Raw genomic sequence first — 27,572 nt, forward strand, 5'->3', positions numbered from 1 at the left:
GGAGATCACTCGGCGCGTGAAGACCGAGGAAAATAGGAGCGACATTGAGTCAGAGCTTGAGTCGAAGGACCCCACAGATGTGGGGGATGACTTGATTTTCTCTGAGGAGGAGGAAAGCCAGGAGGTCATTGCGACCTTGGCGGAGCGTTGTGATCCCGTGGCCGTGTCTACTAGCGGTGAGCAGGAGGCAGAGAGGCACAATGATGTCCCCATGCCAAGGAAGCATGGTGCGAGCGCGGACGCTGTTGGTGAACGGGAGGCGAAGCGGACGTGGTCCCTTTGTCGGCATCGTTGGCCTCGTCCCTACCTGCTGTGGATGCGACGGGACAAGCCCAGCGGTCGGAGGAGCGGGCTTGCACCCACGCGTCATCGGGGCCAGTGCCAGGGCATGACTCACAGTGGGAGGATGCCCCACCTGCTACTCCGGTCGGCATGCCCTGAGCCAAAGGTCGTGGTGACTCATGGGGCGGGCATGAGCCGGTAGGATCGACTCCACCCCTGACTAAAGTGAGGGGGCGCAGGTCGTTGCCCGGGAGCAATCCTCTCCTTGTGGGCCCGTCGACGCCGGGTCTTGGTTTTAGAGTCATACCGCTTACATCCTAGTATGTCTTTCTTTGTTTCTTTTCAATCTTGTTGTTAAGTCTTTTTGGAGTATGACTGCCTAGACTTTTTCACAGCAGCCGGATGCTGATGGGGTTGAGCATCGCCCCAACTCCCATGCAGGAGGTTTGGAGGCCCACCTTGCTGTGCGCCGCGGCGAGCGACGGGGAGAGCATGGTGGTGGCGGCGAGTCCTTCCCTTCCGGGGGTGGTGCTCCTTGGGTCGGTTACTAGTATGGCGGCAGCGGCGATGATGGTGCTAGCGGCGATCCCGGTGGCGATGGCGGAGGCTACGTCGGAGGTGTCCCTCACGGCCCCTCCTCCACCGGCTGTGGCGGAGGAAGAGAGGGAGACCGGGCTTCCTGCCTCGCCAGGCGGAGGGCTACACGGCTCACCTTCCTGGTCAGTGCTGAAGGCACCGGAGGGAGATGTGGCCGGGACAGAGTCATAACGTCTGTCGGTGGCCCATGAAACCGAGGTGGTGGAGATCCCCTCCGACGACGAAGCAGACAACGAGGTGGAGCCACCGGTGCTGTCGCGGGAGCTGGCAGTGGTCCGGTCGGAGGCTGGGCCCCACCAGCAGGCTGGAGGAGACTAACCTGGAGTGGCCCTGCCCCGAGGACCCGACCAAGGTTCGGTTCATCCTTCGGGATTCGCATGAGTGTCTGCTCTGGGACATCCTTGGGGGAGAGGAGTTGCCATGGAGTCCGATCTCACCAAGCTATCGATGAAGCTTGAGGAGGCCCATGAGCGGGTTGAGTCCATTAAGCGGTTGGTCAAGGTTGACCTACGCCGTGCTGTGGTGGTGAGTTTCTCGCGCTTGACCTTGACCCGTTGGTTTTTCGTCGGTTGCCTCAGCATACTTGCTTCTCGTTTTTTGCAGGGTCTGGAGGAGATGTCATGCCGCAAGTCCCATTTCCTTCGGATGAAGCACGCCTAGATGGCCGAGCTCGAGCGCGAGCTGGAGTTCGCCCACCGTGAGTCCCAAGACCAGGCGGCTGAGGTGACCGCGGTGCGGGCGGAGGAGCAGCGCGCGGTAGAGCGGGCGACTGCCGTTGAGCGGGGGCTTCAGGCGGCGAAGGCCCGCTAGGCGGAGACCAAGGCGATGCTATGGAAGTCCTTGGTGGACACCGAGGCAACACTCTGAGGTACCCTAGAGACCTTGGAGGTGGAGCAGAGTGCCCTGGCGTCAGAGCGGAAGGCCCGGTCGGAGGCTAACTAGGAAGTGCTCGCGCTTCAGGGCCAAGTGATGGGGATGGAGGAGGCGAACGCCGGCTGCGTGAGTAGGTGACCTGGTAGGTGGAGAGACTCTCCGTCCTCAAGAGCTCCCACCTCGGTACGTACCTTTTCTATTTTTTGTCGTGTTGGTTTCTTCCTTTAGCTTGCTTCTAAGCTTGTCGCCCTTCTTCTAGAGCTGGGCAGAAAGGTGGAGTCATTGGAGTGGGACCTAGAGACGGCCAAGGCGACATTTGGCCAAAATGCGGAGGCGCTGGCCAAGTCCCTTGAATAGCGACGTGCTCTCGAGGGGGAACTTGACTAGATCCGCAACATTGCCTAACTTGTCATCTCGGAGGTCTTCGGATCGGTGCCAAGTACCAGCGTGCCCGCCATCCTTCTAGGGGAGGTTCCGGATGAGGTTCGGGCCCTCATCACCCATAGGCTTTTCTACAGAGCGTCGAGGGTGTTGACTTCGGTGGTGACGTTCCACCCGGACCTGGACTTCGCCACCATCTGTAGTGGGTATGTCGACGGCTGTAGCACGGAGGACATCTAGTCACTCGGAGAGAGCTTGCTGCCACATGCAAGGTTGTTGGCCGAGCAAGTCTCTGCGCAGTGGGTGATGGATGCTCGCCGTGAGGACATGGCCGGAAGCGTGCGTCAGGAGGACGTCGCCCAGCCTGTGGATGGTGTGGAGCCTGGGTCGAAAGTGGACGTCGCCCCCCTTCATCTGAGCTGAATGTTGCCCAGTCGGTGGACGAGCAGCCCCTTCCCTTGCCAGTCGAGCCGATGATCGATGCCACCGTGGAGCCATAGTAGAAGTAGTAGAAATACTTTAGCAATTGTTAGAAGATAATGCCGTGGGGGAGCCCCCTGTGTAAAGCATTTTTGTGTATTTATGAATATAGTAACTTTGTTTTGTGATGGAACTACTCCATTCAGGGAAGCTTGTTCCGTCCGTTCCTTATTCTTACCTTAGCATAACTTTGTTTTTTATTCTCTTCTTTTTCGCACCTGCCCATTCGCACCGTAGGCTGCAACCTTAAGAGCCCAGGCGTGGCCCACGAGGCTAAGTCGCTCATAACCGTAGGTAAAGGCGGGGCGCGATCGGTCGGAATATTATAAGCAAAGTTACATAAGGAAATTGAAGGAATGGACTACCCTTTCATTCAGGGAAAATGCATTTATCATGTGAAAGTAAAAAGAGGGGTGACATTGCATCCCCATGGGGCCCCCAAGCGACCCGGGCCAAAAGTGTTTAGGTCAGGACGCTTTTACAGGAGCGAACATTTAAGTAAAAAATGATAAGACCGAATTTTAGAGGAAGAGACGACATAGCTATTCCAAGCGTTGGTGAGAGCATTGTCATTGTCGTCCCTCAGTCAGTAGGCGTCCGGTCGGAACACCTCAACTTTCAGTCGTCCAGATCCTTGACCGCTACGCCCCCTTTCTTGGCCGCTGCTTCTTCGCCTTTTTCTTCCTTCGGCCCGTCGGCCTGTCGCAGAAGGCGCTTGAAGAGCTCGCAGTCCTTGTAGAGGTGTTTGACAGGGCAGGCGTGGTTGGTGCATGGGCTCTCCATGAGCTCGTGGAAGTGGTCCGGAAGGCCCTGTTGGGGCTGCTTGTCTGTGTGATTAGCCGTGGCGACCAACACAGAGTTGGCCGATCGACGACGATCTTTTCTGTTCTTTTTGCCCCTCTACATGGAGGGGCCCTCGTCCTGATCCTCGCGCTTGGCCTTACCTTTGCCTTGGCCTCCGTTGAAGCGAGTGTCTTGGTTTGGCTCGAGCCGCTCACATACAGGCGGTCGGTGCGTAGCGGGCGCCAAGTCAAGCCGAGGCGTAGATGCGGCCTCCTGTGCCACACTCGGCAGCTGTAGCGGTGAGCGGGTGGAGCGATTCATCCGGTGCGTCCCCACTCCCCTAGTGGGGAGAGAGGCCACGAGTCGGTGTCGCAATGCAAAGCTCTCCGCCTGTTGAATGGCGGCAATTTCCACTAGTCCCCGGAGGTTCCGGTGGATCGCCTGTTCCTGAGGGTCGTTCGGCTCAGGAAGGCCACGCAGAAGTATCGCCGCAGCGGTGATGTTCTGGTCAGCCCGAGCAAACTGTGGGGGATCATTCCCCCCGTCCATGACGTTGCGCTGGACCTGGCGGGCGTGACCTCGGACGCCGCTCGCCGGTTTATGCGCACGGGGCGCAGCGTGGTGCGCCGAGCGTGCCGACGCAGGTGGTGGCTGGTTTTGCCACCGTTGTTGTAGCTCCTCGCCGTGCTCTCGTGTGAGCACGAGGGTTCCCGCATGAGGGTCCAGAGGGGTGCGAGTCTGCAAGGACTCCACTTCCATCGGTTGCTGTCCTAGAGCGTCCGCCATAGCGCACTCCCGGGACGGACGGTGGCTAGGTGCCACATCGCCGATGTTGGAGCCATCACTCTCAAAATCGTCGTCCATGAGGTCGAGGAAATAGGTAGGAGCATAGCTCGCCATCCCCACGAATTCGGACATGAGAGGGGGCGGCGCCAGCATCCTTCGGAGCCCCCGGGGGTACGCATCCACGGGGGACGCGAGATCGTAGGGGAACCGGTCGCATGGCGGTCGCGGCGGGGACAACGGGGTCCCCCTGGATAATCGGCGGAAAATAGTGAAAAGAGAGTAAATAACAATATGCATATTACTCACAACGGGGTTTGAGCAGAGAGTTTGCTCGGAATGAAGCACAGGCGCCTCGTCGTTGAAGTCGTCATGCGTTCCGGAGCCGATGGAGAGCGCCCCTCCGATGGGCGCCAGAACAAGTGCCTCCTCGCGGAGGTGTAGTACGCTGAACCGGTCGGCGATGAAGTCTAGGCTTCTGAAGAGGAAGGCCTAGGATGGATCGAAGACTGGTGGAATCCACATCCCAACAGGTGGGAGTGCGGAAAACTCCAGTGAGCCGAAGCGAGTCGTATCGCTTGATCCTGCCATGGCGAAGGTGGCAGAAAAATGGGTCATCCAATGACCAAAAGGTGTTGAACATACAACTTCCTCCCCACGGACGGCGCCAACTGTCGGTGCAGAAAGTGACCAACACATAAATATTTATAGTTTTGCCGTACGTTGTGATCGGATGTCACTGTTGAATGTCAGATGCATGTGGGAGGTTGCGTCGTCTTCTTCAGGTATGGCAGATGTCGGTGCCTGTCACACTGTCGATACCCAAAGGCATACAAGGGTCTTACCATGTTCGCCTGGCACGGTAAATGCCGGCACCCACAACACTGTTGATGCCCCAGAGGCACGTGGTGGGAGCCTTACCGTATTTGTCTGGTATGGGAGTTGATGGCGCCCACAACACTGTAGGGGAAAATGTCGGTGCCTATAATACTGCTTTGGTTCTGCCATGCCAGGCAGGTCGCAGGGTACTGTCTGGCAGGTGCATAGGGTACGGTCCCTGGTATTACGGTTTGACTTGTGTGCCCTGCCTTACTTTCTTCGCTTGTTTCCTGGTCCTTACCGAGCGGGCGTCCCTAGTCGGTTGGTTCCAGTCGGCTCGGATTGCACCAGTCGGAGATGAGCTGTAAGCAGGGGTTCGGCGTATCCCTGGTCGGAGACGTGGGTCGGAGCCAGAAAGCGGTGTTTGGCCAGGCCTTTCGGTCGGAGAGTCCGTCCGAAGGCAGGCTGGAGACCGAAGCGAACGCTCCAGTCGAAGGCGGGCCGGAGTCGGAAGCGGACGTCGTTCCTCCTCGACCAGGCCTTCCGAGCGAAGATTGGATCGTCCTTCTGGCCTGTCGTCTAGGTATTTTAGGCCGGCCCATGAGTTGCGCGTTGCTCGCAACGTTGTCTGTTTGGGCCGAGCCTGTGTTGGGAAGCCGGTCTATGAGGGACCCCCGGTTTATGAACCTGATAGACGGGTACATCTAAAGCGGCCTCTGAAGATAGAGGCATTTGTAGAGACGACTAAAAATAACAACTATCCCTACAAATGCATTTCTAAAGACGGCTAGATGATTTTTAGCTGTGGTTGTTGATTGACCTGTCTCTATTCAAAGAGGAGCCGTCTCTAGAAATCATAGTTGTAATAGTGATAACGTCAATAACAGTTGCTAGAATTTGATTGGAACTCATATTTATAATTTATTATCAAATAATCTCTACAGGTTGCAGCAGTGTGCAATGACTGGAGAGGAGTGTGCACACGTAGCTATCGTCCCAGCTGTTTGTCTTGACAGATGAACATATACATTCTTCTAGTCAGTCGTACCGACAACTAGGTGCATGATTACTCCCGCGATCGATCGCTAGCCGCAACCCAACCTGCGTCCAGCGTGCATGAATGACTAGTCGTCAAAGGTCCCAAGCAAACCATATATTAGCTCTTGTACAACCAATCATGCATATGAGTCTAAGCGCATATACGTGGATCAGCAACAAAAAAAAAAAACTCAAGCTGCGGGATAGCCACTCCGAGCTATTTTAGCTTAAGGTAGAAAGTTTATCATCAAGTCCGAGAAAACCTCCGAACCTCATATTCCACCCCCATAAAGGGTCCCTTACCCGGTGAGAGAGGGTCGATCTATTTTGCCTGTGCTTTGAGAACGCGGGAAAGATGAGAGTTTTTTTTTTCTACACTGCCGACTAGAAATTCGTCTGACCAAGGATTCGCACACTGGTCACGGCAGACGTCACTCGGAGGCTTGACCAACTGGTCTAGCGGTAGGCTGGATCAGCAACTAAAGCTGCATTAATTATAATATCGATCTTATCTTAAACAAAGTGGCCACCCGGCAGACAGGGACGTTGGCTCGCTGGAAAACTAGCTTAAGTGCTTGTCATGACCGATGTTGTTTATGCGCCACAGTGTGGTGGCCTGCTGCCTTGCATCAGTTTACTTACACCAATGCAAGGTCAGGTGGGCTCGCTGAAAGTAAAACTGTGTGTGTAAATCAACTTCAATTTTGTTATCAATTTCTTCTTCCAATCTCAAATATAAAGTCCACAAACACAAGTACAGATACAAACTGATAGGAAACGGTCGCACCTGTTGAGTGCAGTAGCAGAGAGTGCAGTGCAGGCAGTGAAAGAGAAGGGAGAGGCGCCAGCCATGATTAGGCGCGGGACATGATGATGGGTTTGGCGGGCCACGTATTCGTGCCGCGTAGCCATCATTGAGGGAGAGAGGATTACGCAGCTCGGCACTGGAGGGCCCATGGGCAAAAAGGCCCATGTACGTTTCCACGGGGAGAGCGCAGCCAGCGCGGGCCCGTCGTGCCGTCCCCAGATCTCAACTATCGGATTCGTGGACCCCGTCTCCGCCAAGTTCAAACGGGCCGAAAAGACAGCCCCTGTAGGCCAGGGCCCAATAGTGCCTTGGCATACTTGACGGCTGACGCTGCCACCGTCCCAGTCCCACTGCTCACACTCCACAGATGACAGGACACGTTGGTACTAGAGCAGTGAAGTTGAAGTTACCACTGTTTTTTAGTGCTGTTATTAAACAAAGATTAGATTAGTGACGGAGAGGGCAGTACAGTAGCATGGAAGTTACTGGTGATGCTGAATGCCATGACAGGAGATGTGCACAGTAAGTGCAGGTAGTCCTATCATGCATCGAGGTCGACGAGTGAAAAAATAAAAGGAAGAAGAAAGATGCGGGGGCGAAGAACACGAGCGGCTATGGAATAGCAGTCGATGTGGAGTGATGGCGCTCATTCAGGTGATGGGTGTGAAGACTGACGTGCGGTGACCGTCGCGTGGCAATGGCGGCACTGTGGAGCTGCGTAATTTCTCCTTGGAAAAGACAGCGGCAACAGCGACGGCAACCATGCAGCTGCATCACTGCATCAGGGGACTGTTCCTCACCATGGGAGCTGCAGTTTCCAGCTACACAGATACCAATTGCCCTTCTCTTTTTCCACCTATCAATAGTAGCAAGCACGGCTCAAAGAGTGCCTTTGAGGCTTTGACCATATGTAGGGGTACTACTAGCTCGATCGACTCCCACAGTCCCACACCTGAAAAAAGCAACAGGGCAGCATGAAAAGATAGAGCTACTACAACAATGAAAAAGATCCGAAAGGCAGAATCATGGAGTACGTGCCGCAGCAACGAAACGTAACGTGTGTGGAGTGGAGCTCGCTGGCCCTCTCTCTGCCCGGCCGGCACCACCGGTTCTGATGGATGAGCAGGCCAGCAGCTCGTCTCTCTTTTTTCCTCCGGTCACTGCACCTGCACCAGGCGAGTGCTCGCTCCTAGCTGGTATAATCATCACGAGCGTGGCAAGGCTCGCCCTCCCGCATTTCCGTCCCTGACCAAAAGCTGGCCTTCGTCTCGTCTCCTCTCCGCATCCGGCAGCGGCGATACACATTACCTAGGACTCACTGGCATGCATGACACGCATCTTTTTCCTTTCTTCCGCCTCCGTCCCACAGGCAGCGGCAGCCTTGCTCCGCGCAGAGATCAGAGGTGGTGTAGCCGCGCAGGCCCGCCTGATTGCAACCGCATTGCATTGCGTCCTTCCAGTCGGCTTTTTATTGCCCACCGCCAGCTCCCTGCCTCCCTCTCGGTGTCGATCTCCATTGCTAACTGATCGAGAACAAGCTAGCTAGGGGGTTTCAATTGGCTCCGGCGCCCGAGAAATGCGCAGGGAGGGGAGGATACCGAGCAGCAGCAGCCCGCAGAGTGGAGAATGTTTTTCAGAGGGGGAGCAGGCCTGATGTTTTTCCCTGTGGAGCATCGCGCGCCGGGCTGATGGGCCATTTCAAGGGAGCTGGATGATTGCATCGGCCAGAGTGAAAGGCGAGTGGTGGCAGACTGAGTGAAAATGTGCGTGGCCGGCTCCACATCGCCCTCCGGGAGAAAGACGGAGAGAGGGATGGTCGTCTCGTCTGCGCAGCTGCTGCTCCCTCTGAAACTCTGAATACTCACAGGCACAGGAGAGAAAAAAGAAAAGTTACAGCGGCGTCAGATAAAAAAGGTCAAACTGCTGGCATGCCATATTGCCATGGCATGGAGTACGTACTGTACGTAGGTACCAGTGGATATGATATGATCAAGAGGTTCAAAATTGTGCTTAGAAATGCAGGCGGGGCGGGTTCTTAACATTACCCGCCTGCTCGCTCCGCAAAAGAATTGTTTGTGGCTGTTGCGGTTAAGCTGCTAATTGTTCGTGGACTATTATCCTTGGAGCCTGCCGAGCCCGCAACCAAAGCGAAAGACTGCTACAGACCCGCAAAAATCTGCAAGTACCGTCTCCGCGGCTATCGATGTCATGCTCCTCTCCTGAAACCTGTCGTTATTGACGACGACGTGCTGAGGGAGGCCTGCAGGCTAGGCTGCCTCCTCGCCGGCTCTATCTTCCTCAACAGCATCCAGCCGGTGCTCTCAGGCGTGGCCATCGGAGCCAGCTGGCAGGCGCTCGTCGCCTTCGTTAACATAGGCAGCTACTGCTTCGTCGGCATCCCGCTGGCAGCGCTCTTCGGCTTCAAGCTAGTAAGCATGGATGCAATGATAAAAACAAAAAAAGAAATGGAATTCGAAAGTTCATTCTGATCAATGTGTGTAACCTCTGTACATAATTACATGACATTCTGATCAAATGAAATCTGGAGGGGATTTGGTTGGGCATGACACTCGGAACTCTGCTTGAGACCGCTATCCTTGTGTTCATTTCATACAGGACGAGGACCAAGTGGGAGAAACAGTTTTTTTTGTGTGGGAGAAACATAAACTACACTAACGGAAGACAGCAGCAGCCTGCCGCGGTGCCTGCGTGGGCGCGGCCAATTGGCAAGGACAAAACAGAAGTTAAGAACACTCAATTAGTCTGGTATAATTTTGCAGTGGCTAAAAAAATTCTTGTTTACCCAGGAAGAACGTATTTGCAGAGAGCTGTTGCAGATCTTGCGGGTTTTGCAGTCAAGTTTGTTGTGTCCGCGGAGCGTTTGTCCACAAGGTCCGCAGCTTAGTGGCTAGCCACAAACCCGCTAATAAACTTTTGCGGCGAGCGATGCGGATTAGCGGCCGGCCGCGAGCGAGCCCGCCTGCAAGACTAATTGTGCTTGATGGAGGCTGGGCTTTCGTTTCGATTTGAGTTTTACCAAATCATGCTGCCGCTGACCGTGCGGTAAATATCACCCCAATTCGTAACCGGAATGTTCCTACAATTAGGAGTAGTTTGTTGTAGCCAAAAGGGAGAAAAGGAATCATTTTTCTGGTTTTCTCTCTCAAAAAAGATCCCTTTCCAAAAGGATAGACCGTCGTCAGGAACGTCGGTTGTTAAGCTGGTTATGGATGGAGCCTTGTTATTCAGACGACAACAGGCAACCACTTCAGTTTTATATGAGTGTTCTCATGCGACCGGCCTATGAAACATCGTAGAGCATTCCTCAATTAGTAAGCTTGTCTCCCGGCTTTCCACGTAAGCATCTTCGTCTTGAGTTCCTTGGCCGAAAGAAACACTGAAATGATTGCTCAACGGAAGATAAACTCACTTATGATATGAAATGAGCTAACAAATTTTTCCAATGAACAAGTGTGTTTCTCTGCAATTACAGTGAAATCCATCCATTCATCTTTAGTTTCAGCTGGTCTATGCATATACGCCTGCCAATGTGTACGGCGGCGTAAAGCACACGGGTAAAGAGTAATAATAGGTCGACACACATGGCCGTAGGCACTAGTTCATGTTGGATGCCAACCTGAGCTGGTTGGGATTCGAGAGCACGAGGCATGTACATACAGCATCATCCATGCATCGATCTGCATACGTCTGCTCTCTGCTGGCACGAGCTTGCAACAACTCCATGGCATGATGATGGTGCGAGAACTGCTGGGAGCAACGTACCCAGAGATAAAAGTACTTGCTGGCCTTTGCATACTTTGGTTTGGCGTGCGTGCTGCGTTTGTATAGACCCAAATGATGAAACAGGAGAACGAGGAGGGAGAAAGGGTCTGCTCTCAAAAAATATATATACTCATATATATATATATATATATATATATATATATATATATATATATATATATATATATATATATATATATATATATTTATGTGTGTGTGTCAATAGTTGCCTATTTTTTGTGTGTGTGGAAGATGGTGAAGTGTGCTGCACCTTCTCCCCTGTACGGCATGAAGAAGTACCGTGTTAAATATATGGTATTGAGTACTAATCGATGATGGTATGCTTGACAATTCATCATAGTTCTGATTAACCATTGACAGGACAAGCTACATGCCATCATCATCATGCGTGTACAGTTGTTTTATTTGGTCATGTGTTCATCAGAAGAGAAATAATGAGATAATATTAATAAGGCAGCCACATAATTAATGAAATTATAGCCTTCTTTATCTTTCGACAATTTTGTTTTGCATGTGGGATAATATAATAGTAAATGTCTGGCCCCGTTCGGCTTACCTTATATTCCGACTTATTCGGCTTCTTTTTTCAGCCGAAACAATATTTTTCTCCCACAACAATTCAGCAGGAACAGTGTTTTTCAGCCAAGCAAACGGGGCCATTTACTTTAGAAAAAAAAGAATAATAGTAGACTACTAGTACATCAGCATCTTAGCATTGACCAAAAAAGATGCACTTTTAGCGAGTGGATATGATAAACCTAAGTACCTACTCCTACCAATTACTCCCTCGGGACCAGTTTATAAGGCATAGGTCCGATATGACACGATTTTCTAAATTATACTTGGGCCAGTTATTTATGTTATATTATATTGATTATAAACTTACTGTTTTTGGATAGTATGTTTGATTACAAATCTAATAATATAAAGTTTGTTTTATAATAGTTAAAAAAATATTGGTTAAATTATTGGTAAGTTTATAAAGTTCGCCCATACACGAAATGCCTAAACACAGGACCAGAGGTAGTACTAACCAATGCAAGTAACAAGTATACGCACAAAAAATTTATCATTTTCATACGAATGTATGTGTATCCTTTTCAAATCTTTTAAAACACAAATATATTTTTCTAGAGGGCTTTCACGTTTCCATCGAAGAGGGGTTTGCACTGAATATTTTGCCAAAAAACACTCTCATGCATCAGATCAAGGCAAACACTCTGCTTTCAAGTCTATCAAGGCAAACAAAGCTATATATTATATCATGCTTTACAAATGAGTCTAGTGAAAGGCTGCTTAATGAAACGCTTTATATGCAGCTCAATAAGGGAAAAGAATGTATAGTAAAACATTTCAACTTGGAGGGTCGGCAAATCAAGAGATAGTTCTGCTTTGTTACGTAGAGAACTTCTCAAAAAGGTAGACGAAAAATAAATGAAAGAGAGATAAATACAGTTCTTAGAAAAGTAACATGTGCAAACAGGGCTTGGTTGTGTGGTTTTTGGGCCTGGTTTCCACTCAAAAAACTAGGCCAACACTTGTTTTTATTTTCGTCGTCTAATATAAATAGCGGCAAAGCTTTTGCCGTCCTTTTAAAAAAAGATAAATACAGTTCTTAGAAAAGTGACATGTGCAAACGGTGAATAAGGGTGATCCTGGAGCACACATGAATTCCATTTTTTGAAACACCAAGATATGTTTTTCTAGAGGGATTTCATGTTTAAACCAAGAGGGGTCTGCACTAAATACTTTGCTAAAAAACATTACCTTGCATTAGATCAAGGCAAACACTTGGCGCTTGCAATTCTATCAAGGCAAACAAAGCTATATATTATCATGTTTTACAAATGAGTTTAGTGAAAGGCTGTTTAGTGAAAAGGATTTATATGCAGCTCGATAAGGAGAACATTTAACTCAAAGGGTCGGCAAATCAAGAGATAGTTCTGCTTGGTTGTTACGGCGCCGACGGTGAGGTGAGCGACGAGGAGAGTGGAGGAGGAGGCTGGACTGACAATTGGAACGCAGAGGGTGGCGAGGAACCTCGACGGTGGGAGCTTCTCCGGTGACGGCGGCTGAAACGCCAGACGCTACCGTCGAAGGGTAAAACCCCACCTCGATGCACAAGGAGGTTTATTCCTTCTTCGATGCCTATTACAATCTCCTAAGGTGCCCCTTTATAGTCCAAGTGCACTTCCATAATAAAACCAATCTACTAAACTTCTCCCTTAATCCCTCCTTTCCTATTCAGCCATCAGCCAAGTCCTAGCCATGATTGGTTCTATAGATACTTCTCAAAAAGGTAGACAAAAAATAAATGAAAGAGAAATAAATACAATTTTTAGAAAATAAAGTAACATGTGCAAATTTGATTGTACCCTGTTGGAAAGAATAAAAGATACAAGTTTGGGCCAATTGTTTCACCTTCGGACACTAGGTCAGCCATCTAATAAGGCGGTAGCAGGAAGCGTTATATGCATTTCTGCACTAGCAATAGTTCGTTAGTTAGAGAGTCGTCACTCAGTTAGTTCGACCTTATTAGGAGGGACCCATCCTTTTTTCGTAGTTTTTATATCTATTTGCTTAGGGTCTAGTTTAAATAAATCTTCCAGTGAAATCAGATGATTTTTGGTCGGGGTCGTATTTCCTACGATGACTTTGATAATTCTCACGACGAGATCGCCATTGCAAGCATCAGTCTTTATGGCCTTTATCTACAAGGTGAGGGGTGCTTCTGGGCGCCCCCAACGAGGACAGCTACTCCGTGTCATCGATCTCATCGTCGATGGTCGTAGAGAGGAAATCAATGTTTAGCGATGATGAATCTGCATCACCCTATGTTGTACCCGACGCTGTAAATGCCGATATTCTTTCATCGATTCAGATGTGTTTTAGACTGGTTTCAAAGTGTGGATCTTGTGGTATGTCCAATGTTTTTGGTTGGTCGTTGGATTCGTCATAAGGACTACACTTTAGCTCCAACATTCGAGGGAAGCCATCGAGGAAGAAGACGATGGAAGAATTTGGATAGCATATTATGTATTTTTTTATTTTAGATTTTTCATGTATAATTTGGTGATGTGTTGTGCCGAGCTTTAATATAATCCCCTTCTGTCCTATATTTAAATGTGGCGGAATACTAAAAATAATGGCACGCCAAAGAAGCATAATGACATTCAAAAACCGATGATGAATTGTTTCCGGCTTACAATAGAAAGCGTAAGCTAGCCCTGCTGCCCTACAATTTTTCCAAGCTAGGTTGTCACGTAGCATTATCATAATAGTGGAATTTTGTTATATATATGATTTGCCAACGTATTATATTTCTAGAAGTTATTGATCAAACTTGTGTCTTGGAGGAATCGTTTTAATGTCCAAAATATCACTCTTTTGTGATGAGAAGGATCAGTTCAAAGTCTAAAAGCAAGTAAAATTCTGCTCAAAAGAAGATGGACTGTTCGCCGGCGCCCCATGGTTTAGTACCTCCGGGAAAAGAAGCTCACTTTTCCCCTCTTCGAATCTATGCGTACTATACACAGCTTCTCCAAAAGGGCATCTGCTTATGAATATTGTAAAGACCCAGCTAGCCGGATCGATTAGAAAAGACATGTGTGAGCAACTTATTCCAAGTTGTTGATTAATGAGCTACACACATGCAGCCATCTTAGCAGAAAGTCGAAAGGAGCGAGGAACGAAAAGCCAAGAGATCGGCAAATAAACTTTCATTTGTGCGATGTAGGGAGTATAGAAAGATGTCAATGCCATCTCATTGCATTGTGCCTTTGTTTAGTCGTGAAGGGAAAAGGGTTAGGGATCAAGCTAACGAGGGGCCGGCACTTGGGCGAAATGATCGCATGCATGTGTGAAGAATCTTCCTTCGTCACTACTACTAGTATATAGTCTGCCATGTTTTTTCAGCAAAGCAATCACTACAAGTCGTAAGGGTTGAGCTGTTCGTGCGCATAGTTTATACAGTATGCATGTGATCCATTAGCAAAATTAGCTTTCTACCATTTGGTCAAGGCAATCAAATAAAGGTTGAACACACACACACACACACACACACACACACACACACACACACACACACACACACATATATATATATATATATATATATATATATATATATATATATATATATATATATAGAACTACTATCCTGTAGCTGGCTACAGAATAACTTATTCTGTAGCCACTTTGAGTTATGATAATTACTATGTTAATTTACGAGATTATAGTAACTCCTTACTAAGTGGTTTAATATAACGTTATGGTAAATATCTCCATGTGTTATAGTAACCCAACTATCGTAAATATGTATTGACATTATAGTAAATTAGTATATAAAATTATAGTAAATGGAGGTGGCTACAGAATAACTTATTTTGTAGCCGGCTACTGAATAGCCTCTCCCTATATATATATATATATATATATATATATATATATATTCATTATTTTTCCTATTATGTAGCATACATATTTAAAACATAACCTTTTTGCATTATCTGCATATATGTATATATAACGACACAACACTAAATAAAGACCACATGCAATGCAAGCATGAAGAGAAGTTTGCATTATCTCAGTGCCTAAATCATGTCTGCCCAAGAAGAAAGAAGGAAACTAAAAAGGGGAAAACAAAATGTTCTACTAGTAGATTAAGCTAACCACCATAATCAATTGGTGTGACGAGATAGGGAGAATAGTACTCGATCTCATGATCCCATCCATCGATATGATCTCAGAGCAAAGAAGCCCTCATTAAAACAAGCAAACAAAGGCTTGATAAAAGCTGCCCATCCAATGAGTATATGAGACACATTCCCCCTTCAAAAAAGGGGGCACACCCACACACCGATGCAGCAGGGCACAAAAGCAAAGAGATATAGACAAAGGCCTTTCTTTCTCTCTTTCACCACCCCTCTATCTCAAGCTAGCTATATATGATCCCCCCATGCCCCCAAAGCCTTTCCACACAAACACAACGATATACGCACCTTGAGCTTTCCACCCCATAAAGCCTCCCTTGGCACCTCTATCCCACTAAGGAGCAAAAAGAGAAGCAGAGAGGGAAAGGAGCCAAGCAAGGCCTGGTAGTGTCAAGTGTGTGTGACCTTGGCTTGCTTGGCCAGGGCATTCTTCACCATCTCATCAGCTAGCACCCCCATAAAAGAAGGCAAACTCCCTAACGCTCATGGCACTACTGGTCAAGAGCCACCACCAAATGTTGGTCTCCTCCTCCACCTCCTCGTCGTCCCGTTCGGCGTCCCAGCAGCAGCGGCAGCCGCCGCCACCTCCTCCCTCCTCCTCCTGCCTCACCGACCAGCAGCCGTCCCCCGCCAAGCGCAAGAGGCGCCCTCCCGGCACGCCGGGTACGTACGTTCGTTCGTTCGCTATTAGATATAGACGCGTTTGTTGATCGATCTTGCATGCATGATGTATCTATCATCAAGGCGCACTTTGCTAATGCGTGCACCGTGTGCCCCCATGTACGTATGGCTGATGAGATATATATGTGTGTACCCCTGTGCTGTTTGCTATGTATACGACGTGCAGACCCCGATGCGGAGGTGGTGGCGCTGTCGCCGCGGACGCTGCTGGAGTCGGACCGGTACGTGTGCGAGATCTGCGGGCAGGGGTTCCAGCGCGAGCAGAACCTGCAGATGCACCGGCGCCGGCACAAGGTGCCGTGGCGGCTCGTGAAGCGGGCGCCGCCGCCTGCTGCTGGCGGCGAGGACGGCGGTGCTAATAACAGTACAGGTGGTGGCGGTGCTAACAGCAGCAGCACGGCGGGCGGCGGCGGCGCGCCCCGGAAGCGCGTGTTCGTGTGCCCCGAGCCGAGCTGCCTCCACCACGACCCCGCCCACGCGCTGGGCGACCTAGTGGGCATCAAGAAGCACTTCCGGCGCAAGCACGGCGGGCGGCGGCAGTGGGTGTGCGCCCGCTGCGCCAAGGGCTACGCCGTGCAGTCCGACTACAAGGCCCACCTCAAGACCTGCGGCACCCGCGGCCACTCCTGCGACTGCGGCCGCGTCTTCTCACGGTACCCCCACCCCCACATGCCACATCTACGTATATACTCCTAGCTAGTATGTAGCAGAAGATTAGTACTCGATCGCGCACACGCGTATACATAAGTGCATGCGCACGTACGAAACCACGCACGCATGAACACACACGCGCGATCCGGCCACCCGGTACGTGGTCCAAATGACCTGCCGCTTCGATCGGTTGGTCGTTCCGGTGGGATCGGAGATGGACAGGCTTGCATGGAGATAAGACAAAAGCTTGGTGCCGGCCGGCCGGCTTGCGCGCGAGTAGGGCCCTGCCTGGCTGCCTGTGTGATGAGCAGGGCAGCAGCCGACACCAATTAATTAGGGTCTGATCCCTTGTTTAATTAGCGATAGCAAGCTGACCACATCATATACTAGCAGTTGCATGCGTCCATGCGTACGGACATGGGGGTGGGGCTATGCTTTCCTTGCATTTGGCGCTGCTTTCATGCTATTGCTTTTTTTTTTTTAGATAAAGGATATAAAATCCGGCCTCTACATCCGAAGATGTACACAGCCAATTGTTACAAAGTGCTGGAGTAAAAAATCTCCAGGAAAGTCCAAAAAACAAACAAAACATGCTAAAGCAAATAGTATAAGTGTTTCCATCCTTTATTCGAAATTTCTAAAGCAATCATTTCTAATTTCTTGCTGATTCCTGAGAGGATGTCTTTAGCATGTTCACCCCGCTGCAGTTGCGCCCAGGAGCGAAGCCAGAATGCGCCTCTGAAAATCATCTGCATAAGCGAATTAGTTTTGAGTTTGTTAAAAATAACATCATTCCGGCATCTCCAAATAGCCCAACAGACGGCTGCTACCCCAACCCATATCAGCCCTTTCAGGTCCTTGTTTTGATTCATTAACCAAGTACCGAACATGTGTGAGATAGACTTAGGTGGGGATAGGTTAGTAGCAAAGAAAATTACTCTCCAGATTGTTTTGGCCAAAGGACAGTCAATGAACAAGTGTTGAATAGTCTCGTTCATGTTACAGCAGATACATTTATGACTTCCTTTCCAGTTTCTTTTGGCTAAGTTGTCTTTTGTTAGTACAACACCTTTCTGGAGGAACCAAAGGAAAATTTTTATCTTAAGTGGGATTCTAATTTTCCAAAGTTTCTTATGTCGAAAAGGTGGTTCAGTATCTATCAGATCAAGATACATTGAGCGGACCGAAAAGAGCCCTGACTTGGTTAGGTTCCATTTAAAATAATCTGAACCAGCCACCAGATCGACATTTGACACTCTTGCTACTAAATTAAGCCACTCTAAATGCTTGTTACCCACCAAAGCTCTTCTGAATGAGATATTCAGTGGTGTAGCATTCATCACCTTTGCTACTGTCGCATGACGATCTCTTACTATATTATAAAGAGAAGGGTAAATCACGTTTAGAGGCTTATCTCCTACCCATGTGTCTTCCCAGAATCTCGGTTTGTTTCCATCTTTGATATGAAAAGAACCTTTCCCGAGTACCTCATCTTTAATACGCATGAGGCCTCTCCAAAAGTGTGAGTCATTAGGTTTGGCAGTTACTTGGGTAAGTGTTTTCGAACTAAGATACTTGTTCGATAAAAGTGTTTGCCAAATACCCTCTGTGTTCATAAGGTTTATCAACCACTTTGCTAATAAACATTTATTTTGAATTTGTAAATCTAGGATACCTAATCCTCCTTGGTCCCTGGGGCGACATAAGATATCCCATTTGGCAAGTCTATATTTGTGTTTTCCAGTAGAACCTTGCCAGAAAAATCTAGATCTAAACTGATCTAGGTTCTTAAGGACCCCTTTTGGAATCTCAAAGAAGGACATCATAAACATGGGTAGGCTGCTTAAAACAGAGTTTAGCAGAACCAAACGACCACCATAAGATAGGTGTTTCGCTTTCCAGCATGAAAGTTTTTGCTGAAACCGTTCTTCCACTTTTTTCCACTCAGAGTTTAGGAGTTGTCTGTGGTGCATAGGGATTCCTAAATATCTGAATGGGTATTCACCTATGTTACAACCAAAGAGGTCTGTATAATATTGATCCATCTCTTTGGCTGCCCCATAACAGAAGATTTCACTCTTGTGGAAATTGATCTTCAGCCCAGACAATTGTTCGAAAGCACATAATAATAGCTTTAGATTTTTCGCCTGCTCTGGGTCGTGATCTAAGAAGATAATGGTGTCATCTGCATATTGTAGTATAGAGAGACCATTATCAATTAGGTGGGGGATAACTCCTCTTATTTGTCCATCGTCTTTTGCTCTATTAATTAAAAGAGCTAGCATATCAGCAACGATGTTGAATAAGATGGGTGACATAGGATCCCCCTGCCTGAGACCGCGTTTGGTTTGGAAATATGGACCAACATCATCATTGACTTTGATCCCCACACTTCCCCCTGAAACCATGCTTTGAATCCACCTACACCATTTAGGTGAAAAACCTTTCATACGTAAGGTTTGTTGTAGAAAGGACCACTTGACTTTATCATAAGCCTTTTCGAAGTCAATCTTGAAAATGATTCCATCTCTTTTCTTGGTGTGTAACTCATGGATAGTTTCATGTAGGATCACGACCCCTTCCATTATATTTCTGCCTTGCATAAAAGCAGTTTGTGTTGGGCTGACAACAGTCTTTGCCACTAGGTTGAGTCTATTTGTGCCTACCTTCGTGAATATTTTGAAACTCACATTGAGGACACAGATTGGACGGTATTGTTGAATGCTTAAGGCATTATTTACTTTTGGGATTAGGGTAATAATGCCAAAGTTCAAACTGTAAAGATCAAGTGCTTCTCTGTGTAGATCTTCAAAGAGTAGCAAAAGGTCCTCTTTGATTATTCCCCAAAACACTTGATAGAATTCAGCCGGAAAACCATCCGGACCTGGAGCTTTGTTGTGCTCCATTTGAAAAACCGCATCTCTCACCTCAGATTCGGTGAATGGACTAATTAGTATATCATTTTCCTCCGGAGATACTTGTGGAATATCAATGATATGATCTTCCGCCAATGTGATTTCAGTATTTTCCGGTTGCCCAAAGAGTCCTTTATAATAATTCGTGATGTGGCTTTTAAGACGATCGTCACCAACTATAGTACCTTGATCATCCTCAAGTTTGTATATGTGTTGGTTACGGTGTTTACCGTTTGCCACGAGGTGGAAGAACCGGGTATTAGCATCACCCTCCATGAGCATCTTAACTTTAGCACGCTCATACCATTTTTGTTCTTCTTCTCTCAGTAGGCTGACCAAACGATCTTTTAGATAGTGCTTTAGATCAATTTCTTGATCAGTTAGCTGGACACTCTCAGCTTTCTTATCGAGAGTATCTAACTGAGCTAGGAGGGTCTTCTTCTCTTTTTTATAAGACCCTGCTGTATGTTTAGCCCAACCCCTTAAGTATTGTCTTAGTCTACGGATCTTGAACTGCCAGCGTTCAAGCGGGGTCGTTTCCAAACATGGAGCTTGCCAGATATGTGCTACCATGTCATGGAAACCATCACGTAATAACCATCCCCTCTCAAATTTAAAGGGACGGATACTAGCGTGATGGGTAGAAGATCCAGTATTTAGCAAAAGGAGAGCATGATCAGAAATGTTCCTATCTCTAGATTCAATTGTAGTTAATGGGAATTGATTCTCCCATTCAGTGGTTACTAGAACTCTATCCAACTTTTCGAAGGTCGGATTCTCTCCTGGCCCTGCCCATGTGAATTGTCGACCTGACATTTCAATCTCTTTAAGATCCAGAGATTCAATGACAGCATTAAAAAGGTTAGGCCACTTATGGTCAAAGTCTCCCGAGCTTTTATCCTCAGGCCTTCGCATAATATTAAAATCCCCTCCTATTATATATGGAAGAGTTTCTTTGGAGCATGTATTCGCAAGCTCTGCTAGGAAAGCACTCTTGTTAATTAATTGTGCTGGACCATAGACTGTGTAAAGTGCAAATTTGAAATCATTTGCTTTGCATCTAAGGGTGAACTTAACATAAAAATCTCCCTCATCAATGGCTCCAATGTCAAAAACCTTTAGGTCAACCCCTAATAGAATACCCCCTGACCTACCATGTGGTGCCATGGTGTGCCAAATAAAATCATTTCCTCCACAAATATTTTTAAGAAAATGATCTGGGAAGGAGTCTCGTCCAGTCTCGGAAAGAGCGATAAAATTAATTTGCTCTTCCTTAACTAGTTCCGCCAAAAATCTATGTTTAGCCAAGTCCGCTAGACCTCTGCTATTCCAAAAGACTCCTTTCATTTTACAGTAAGTTTGGAGGGAGTCTTTGGTTTTTTGAGCAGTCTACCTTTTTTGGTATTTTTGACATTATGATATTTGTCTTTCCGACGTATCGGAGAAAGATCTATGATTTGATCCTTCTCTGACTCTAAAATATCCTCTCTTGAATCACCACAAGCGTGGCTGAGAATTGAGTCAAGTCGGTTCTCCTGCTCATCATCTATGTGCAAACTAGAGTATTTAGAATTAGGATTACTCTTTTTTTTTTTAATAGCACAAAGACTTAACCTATCAACCTCTATGTTTTTAAGAGAAAGAACAGCTAAAGGTTCTAGGTTGATGCCTACCCTACCAAGGTTTGAAGTAATTTTGGAATCTGTAAAGCTAGTAAAGGAATTACCTGGAAACTCAAGGTTTTTCTTTGCCGCTAACCACTCGGCCTTTTGTAGGGTGTTGATATCCGCTCCCGCTGCGTTTCTGGTACTCCGGCGGAGTTCTTTCTTTGGTGCTGTCGGTGCTGTAGGTTGCCGAACCGCTGTAGGGGTAGCAGTAATAGTAGCGCATGCTACAGTAGTGCTGGACGCCGGCGGCTCAGTCACCTGTGTGAGCACCGGTTCTGCAGGAGACACCGGTGGAGAGGTAGGAGAGCCTCCCTCCGGTTCTGCAGCAAGCGGCGTGTTGGCCCTGGTACCTTTCACCTCGGTCGTCGGGGCCGTGTCAACTCCCCCCACCCCGACAGGAAGCTCAGTGGCTGCCGGGACAGGAGGTGAAGTCGTCGTCGTGTTGGGCGTGGTGCATTCCACACACCCACCAGTATTAGTGTCAGCTGCTGGCCCCGCTTTCACCGTGGCTACGCTCTCCACCAGTGCTTCAACGTACACAGCGGAGGGCAGCACAGAGAGGCCGCTTCCCTCCACTCCAACAGGCTCAATGTTTGTCGGGGCAGGGGGTGAAGATGTCGATGTGGAGCTCAAAGGCGGGAGACGCTGAGAGTGCGGGGTGCAGCTCACACCGTCCCCAGCTGCAGCGCCACCCTCCTCCGTCGTATCGGCGCCCTCCATCATTGCTTCAGCGTCCTCCACCCTTGCTGCCGTTACCGGTGTAGGAACCGGTCCTGCGCTCCTGGAATGGTATGGTGGCGTGGAAGGTACCGAGCTAGGGGGCATTGGTGAAGTAGAGCCCCCCAACTCCTTGCCCCCACCGTGAATGGCGTTGGGGACAGCAACGGCCGTTGTCCCGTTCACCCCGGTCAACAAAGAAGAAGAGTCGTGAATGTTTTTATGAGAAACAAAATCAGCCACTTCCTTCGGTGGTGAGTACTTCTTCCATGTGAGGTCACTGTCATTATCTAGCATTGCTTTCAAACTGATTTCTTGCAAAAGTTCTTCACATGCTAGATCTAGTACCTCGTTCACCAAAGCCGCATGCTTGTGGAGAGGTTGCTGAGGGGGTTGCTGAGAATTCTCTGGAGCATTCGAATTTTGTTGCGGGTTTGGATGGACATTATCATCTGCGTCCTCCATCTCTTTATCTCCCTCAGGCTGCTTATCTTGATCACTCAAAAGGTCATCATCATCCGGATCAGAGGCGACAACCTGTGGTGTATCATCTGGTTTAAAAAAAAGGCGGTAGATGGCCGCACCTACACACACATCTGCCAGTTCCGGAATCTTTTTTGCATCAAGCACCGCCACCAAGATGCGGACCTGTCCTGTAGCACGGAGATGGATCATATCCACCTTTTGAGTGGTCCCAATGATAGATCCTACTGCCCACAAAGGAATAAAAGCACGGAGTGCTCTGGGGACCTTTGTCACTGTCACCCAAACCTGATCAAGCATCCGGGTCGGTTGCACATCATCAACAAACTTCTCGAAGAGTAAAGTGCCCTCTTTATTCTTTGTGTTGATGTAGCGAATGTTGATCATGCGGTCAAGTTCCTCTGTGTTTGGAAAGGGAACAACATAAGACCTTTCCCCTTCCTGCTGAACTTCCCACTTCCACTTGACTGGGACAAGCCTTGCAAGTTCAGACTGCAGTAACTGGGCTGAAACAACACCAACCTCCACCTTTACCAGAGCTGTAGCAGTAGACTGAGTACACTCCACAATCTGGCTGTTCTTGGCAGTCTGTATCTGGAAGAAACCACACCCATCCTCCGCGGCACCACAGAAGGCCACAGCAGGTTTTGGACCTCGGAGGAGTGGGCATTGGTTAGTGAAATGTTCTTCCAAACAAATGGTGCATTCCCTCTTCAAATTTCGCTTTCGCTTATTGCCCACACCATCATCAGCATTGATCTGTTCAGTAGGAGGCTGAGTAGGCTCGACATCACCTCCTGTACCAGAAGTAGATCCTCCTCCGGTACCTGATGTAGTTCCTCCACCAGTTACCTTGGACCCAGCAGTAGCCCCGGTGGCCGTCCTAGGGTTTTGGCCTCGCCCCCGGGTTTCAGTTCCGCGACCACGCCCTCCGCGCAGTGGTGGTCCTCCCGGTTGTCCAGTCGCTGCATGGCCACCACGGTTCCCTCTGTCGCGCCGTCCCTGATCTCCACGACCAGCGTCTGCGTTCCTGCCGGCGACATCCCCGCGACCGCGTCCACGACGGTCAGAAGCCGCGCCGCGATAGGGGACTCCCCTACTCCACCTTCTCCCGATGTCGCCTCCCCTTCCCGCCATGAGCACCTCCCGATAGGTGAGACGCGCGGTGGCGGTGCTGAGTCGCGCGGTGGCGGCGGTGAGTAGGGGTCGAACCAGGCGTCGAGTCGGGCCTCGCAAGCGAGAGGAATTCTCGGTCTCCAGGCGTAGTTGTCCTTGCCCGGTAAGATGAGATGGGACCGGTCCAGTCTGGTTCGGCTCAGCGATCGGTAGCGGACCGAGTCGGACTGGCTCAGCGATCGGCACGCGATCCAGATCGCGATTCAAAATTTGAATCCTCCGATCCGATGAGATTTCGCCGCCGTCGTACCTCCGTTGTCCTCTTCTCATCGCTGGACGGAGGAAGTCTCCCAGGGTGGTCGCCGGCGTGATGCGTGGGCGAGGGAGCGGTCCCTTCCATGGGTTCGGCGCACGTGGGCGTCGCTGTGAAGTGGACGACGTAGCTGGAATAGCCTTCGTAGATGAAGAGGTCGCCGGAGCTTGCTCTGGCACCACCGAGGCCGACGCCAAAATTGGGTGAGTAGGGCGTGAGTAAGGTTCCACAACGCCCAGATCCTCACAGTCGGAGTCCGAGTCTTCGTCGCCGGCCACCCAAAATTTGCCGAAGCAGGGAGGGTCACGGTTGGGCGGCTCCCGCGCCGTGACACGCAGCAGCGCTTGACGGGTCGTCGGAGCAACTTTGAAGGTCATCCTCCATGGATTCGCAGGTGATCGATGGAGAGGACCTACCGGCAAGGTGCCGGTGATCACTGGAGAAGACCCTCCGGCGGAGCGCCAGGAAGGTTGCACATATGGCTAGCACAAATTGTTTTCTTTCATGCTATTGCTAGCTAATCATAATCATGATACCTATCCATCTATCGAGCTCAGCTACCGAATATATAGCTGATGACGATGCGCAGTAGGCCGTTGGTTGGTTTCTGGGTTGATAAGTTCGGTTGGTGCTGGTTTATTGTGAGAGGAAAATATTGTTGACTGGCTGATAAGTCCTGGCTGAAACCAACAAGCGAAACCTTGGTTTTAGCCAGGACTTATCAGCCAGTCAACAGTGTTTTCCTCTCACACCAAACCATCGCTTGTTGGTTTCAGCCAGAACTTATCAGCCAGCCAATAGTATTTTCCTCTCACAACAAACCAGCACCAGCCGAACTTATCAGCCCAGAAACCAACCAGCGAACAGTATGAGAATCTAAATATCCACTACTATTAGTGAGGAGGGAAGAAATGACATCTTTATTTTTTCTTTTGCCAAGAACAAAAAAAAAGGCAGATCATATCATATCGATGGTGGCACATGCACACAGTGCAGTGGGATATGATCGTTTCGGTGGCGGGTTGCGGTAGGACCGAAAATTCCAACGCGACGGGCGACAGCGATGCCGCATCCACCAGCAACTGTCTTGGCGCATGCGTTTTTCCTTCTCCCCACTGTGCTGTGCTCACGGAAACTCAAGAGAGAATCTGACATGCATCCATCAATCCATGCATGCTATTTAGTTTCACTGTGTCGTCCTTAATAGTAGTAGTACTAATGCTATATTACTGTTGGTAACTTTGCAAACAAAACCAGGTAACAATATATTTGCTCATTATAGGTTGTATAGATGCAAACTTACATGTACCGTGTACATACATAAATATGCATGTATGAGAAGCTATGCCCTCCGTTCTAAATTATAAGTCGTTTTTATTTTTTTGATATATTATTTTTTGTTATGTATCTATATATAATATATGTTTAGATATATAATAAAATATATATATATAAAAATCACTTATAATTTGAAATGAAGTGAGAAGTAGCTAGCATGCAGAGACTTTGACGGTTTGACCATGCTGCATGTGAGCATGTTACTAGCTTCTGATGGGGTTAGGAACTGACCAGACTAGCCACCAGCTGAGCATTCAGCGAGTGGTCGTCAAAGCCTCTCTACTCTCTAGGTAGAGACAAGCTGCTCCATTCCTCGGACCCCCTGGGCCTGATCCACCAAAGTACAGGCGCCACACCCACACACACGCACCGCGCACCACGGCCGCCGTGCCGCGCCGCGCTGCGCCCATGTGCTCTGCTCCGTCCACCTCCTTTTTCCTACAAAACAACAACAACAACACCGGCATGGCCTAACACCTTTAATAATTGGCATGGCAGCCACACTCTCTTGTCACTGACCAGCGCATAGATATACCACACCCGGACATGCCTCTTTCGATCTCGATGCATATGGGACCTCATACATGCATGTCTCCATATATATCGCTCATCTAGCTGATATCATCCTTATTATGTGGCTTCCATTACAACATATCCACCCAAGGGCTCGTTCGTTTCGGCCGGAACATGGCCTGTTCCACCCAGATTGATACGGTCTGGTTTGAAGTCAGATTGGACTAAATGCGTGTTTGGTTGCATGCGTCCTGGAATGAAAAATGGCCGGAACGAAGATGTGTTCCTCCTTCCACGGCCCGAAATGGAGACTTATCCTCTACCTCCGGAACCAAACCGCATGCAACCAATCAGGTTGGTGTGACATACCTGGAACCACTTATATCCTGGCCTGGAACACGGTTCAGGGACACGAACCGAACCGAACCAAACGAACGAGCCCTAAGTATACATATTAGTGGTCCTTCGATTGATCATTTGTTGCTTTCCCGGGCGTGTAGGCTCGCTCGCGCGAGTCAGCATGCATGCGAGATCAGCCAATTATGCATGCACGCCGTGCGGTCTCTTTCCTCTCACGCGCGCCCTCCCGCCCGGCGCCCGCCCAGGAAGGCACCTAGTGTCGCGGTGGCGGTGCAAAGGGGCTTTGTTGCCATCTCGCGCACGCACGCATGTGCCGATCCCTGCCTGCTCGTGGCAGCGACATGCAGCCTCTACTGATCTGATCACCGTCTGCGGCCTGCGGGAGAGATTAAGAGGGTGGTTAGTGAGGAACTGATAATGAACGATGGATCAATTGTGTTTTCTTGCAGGGTGGAGAGCTTCATCGAGCACCAGGACGCGTGCAACTCCAGCCGGATGCGCGGCGAGGAGGTGGTGGCCGTACCGCCGTCGGCGCTCCCCGTCATCCGTCCCGCCGTGCCGCGGCATCCGCCCAAGGTGCCACCGCCGCCGCCGCCGGAGCTCCAGCTCCTCCCGGCTTCCGCGGCGGCATCAGCGCCGCTGACTAGCACCACCACCACAACCGCGTCCCTGCGGCAAGAACCCCACGCGGCGGCGGCGGCGACGACGAAGCTGCAGCTCTCCATCGGCCCCATCCTCACGGCGGCGGGCGCCGACGCTGCTGCGGCTGTGGCCGCCGTCGGCGAGGAGAAGGAGGAGGACCACTCCGAGGCGGAGGAGCTGCGGCGCGCGATGGAGGAGAAGGCCGCGGCGGACGCGGCGCGGGAGCGGGCGCGCGGGGAGGCTGCGGCGGCGGAGCGCGCGCTGGACGAGGCCCGCCGCGCCAGGCAGCGCGCCCGGGCCGACCTCGAGAAGGCGTGCGCGCTGCGGGACCACGCCGCGCGCCTGCTCGCGCAGGTCACCTGCCACGCGTGCCGCCAGAGCTCGCTCGCCGTGGCCGTCTCCAGGGGCGGCGGCGAGGGACACGCCGGCCCCGCGGTGGCCTGTGACTCGATCAGAGGTGGTGGCGGCTTTGGAGCTGCTGGCATCTAGCTCCACCACTCGTGCATGCCATGCACAGGCAGCACGCAGCTAGCTGGAGTTTGTGTATGTAGAGCTAGCTAAGCTAATTCGTATGTAGACCGGCCTTGTCGATCGGGTCGTGTGGCGATTATATTACTGCATGGAATGCAACCACGCACCCGCTTGGTTTTTAGGGTGCTACAACTTGCAACTTTGGCCTCGTAAAAGGTATGAATGAGATCATGCACGTCAAAGACTCAAGTGTCTACGAGATTCCACTCCAATTTGTCATCTTGAGAAAGCAAGGGCTTCATTACATCTCTTCCTTGCATGTTTTTTTTTTTTTGACAACAC

At 49.6% G+C, this 27,572-nt stretch overlaps 2 protein-coding genes across 2 annotated transcripts; one reads left to right on the forward strand and one right to left on the reverse strand.

Moving 5' to 3' along the window:
* Positions 1-15,421: 15,421 nt before the first annotated feature.
* LOC136549018 (protein indeterminate-domain 16-like) lies at positions 15,422-27,491 on the forward strand. The gene is made up of 3 exons (XM_066540336.1): positions 15,422-16,026; positions 16,211-16,697; positions 26,567-27,491. The coding sequence occupies exons 1-3, from the start codon at positions 15,849-15,851 to the stop codon at positions 27,246-27,248; spliced, it is 1,347 nt and encodes a 448-aa protein (XP_066396433.1). The 5' UTR covers positions 15,422-15,848; the 3' UTR covers positions 27,249-27,491.
* On the reverse strand, positions 16,709-24,576 carry LOC136549008 (uncharacterized). Its single transcript, XM_066540331.1, has 2 exons — positions 21,337-24,576; positions 16,709-17,444 (listed from the first exon to the last, which is right to left on the reverse strand). Exons 1-2 carry the CDS (start codon positions 24,281-24,283, stop codon positions 17,389-17,391), a joined length of 3,003 nt encoding a protein of 1,000 aa, XP_066396428.1. The 5' UTR covers positions 24,284-24,576; the 3' UTR covers positions 16,709-17,388.
* Positions 27,492-27,572: the final 81 nt, after the last annotated feature.

Source organism: Miscanthus floridulus, chromosome 1 (assembly GCF_019320115.1).
Source record: "Miscanthus floridulus cultivar M001 chromosome 1, ASM1932011v1, whole genome shotgun sequence".
In the NCBI taxonomy this organism is placed as follows: Eukaryota; Viridiplantae; Streptophyta; class Magnoliopsida; order Poales; family Poaceae; genus Miscanthus; species Miscanthus floridulus.

Coding starts and splice junctions, on each gene's coding strand:
- LOC136549018 (XM_066540336.1), top strand. CDS start 15,849: ATGGCACTACTGGTCAAGAGCCACCACCAAATGTTGGTCTCCTCCTCC. Junction 16,027..16,210: donor GCGCCCTCCCGGCACGCCGG/GTACGTACGTTC, acceptor TACGACGTGCAG/ACCCCGATGCGGAGGTGGTG. Junction 16,698..26,566: donor TGCGGCCGCGTCTTCTCACG/GTACCCCCACCC, acceptor GTTTTCTTGCAG/GGTGGAGAGCTTCATCGAGC.
- LOC136549008 (XM_066540331.1), bottom strand. CDS start 24,283: ATGACCTTCAAAGTTGCTCCGACGACCCGTCAAGCGCTGCTGCGTGTC. Junction 17,445..21,336: donor GAAAAACCTTGAGTTTCCAG/GTAATTCCTTTA, acceptor TCGCTTATGCAG/ATGATTTTCAGAGGCGCATT.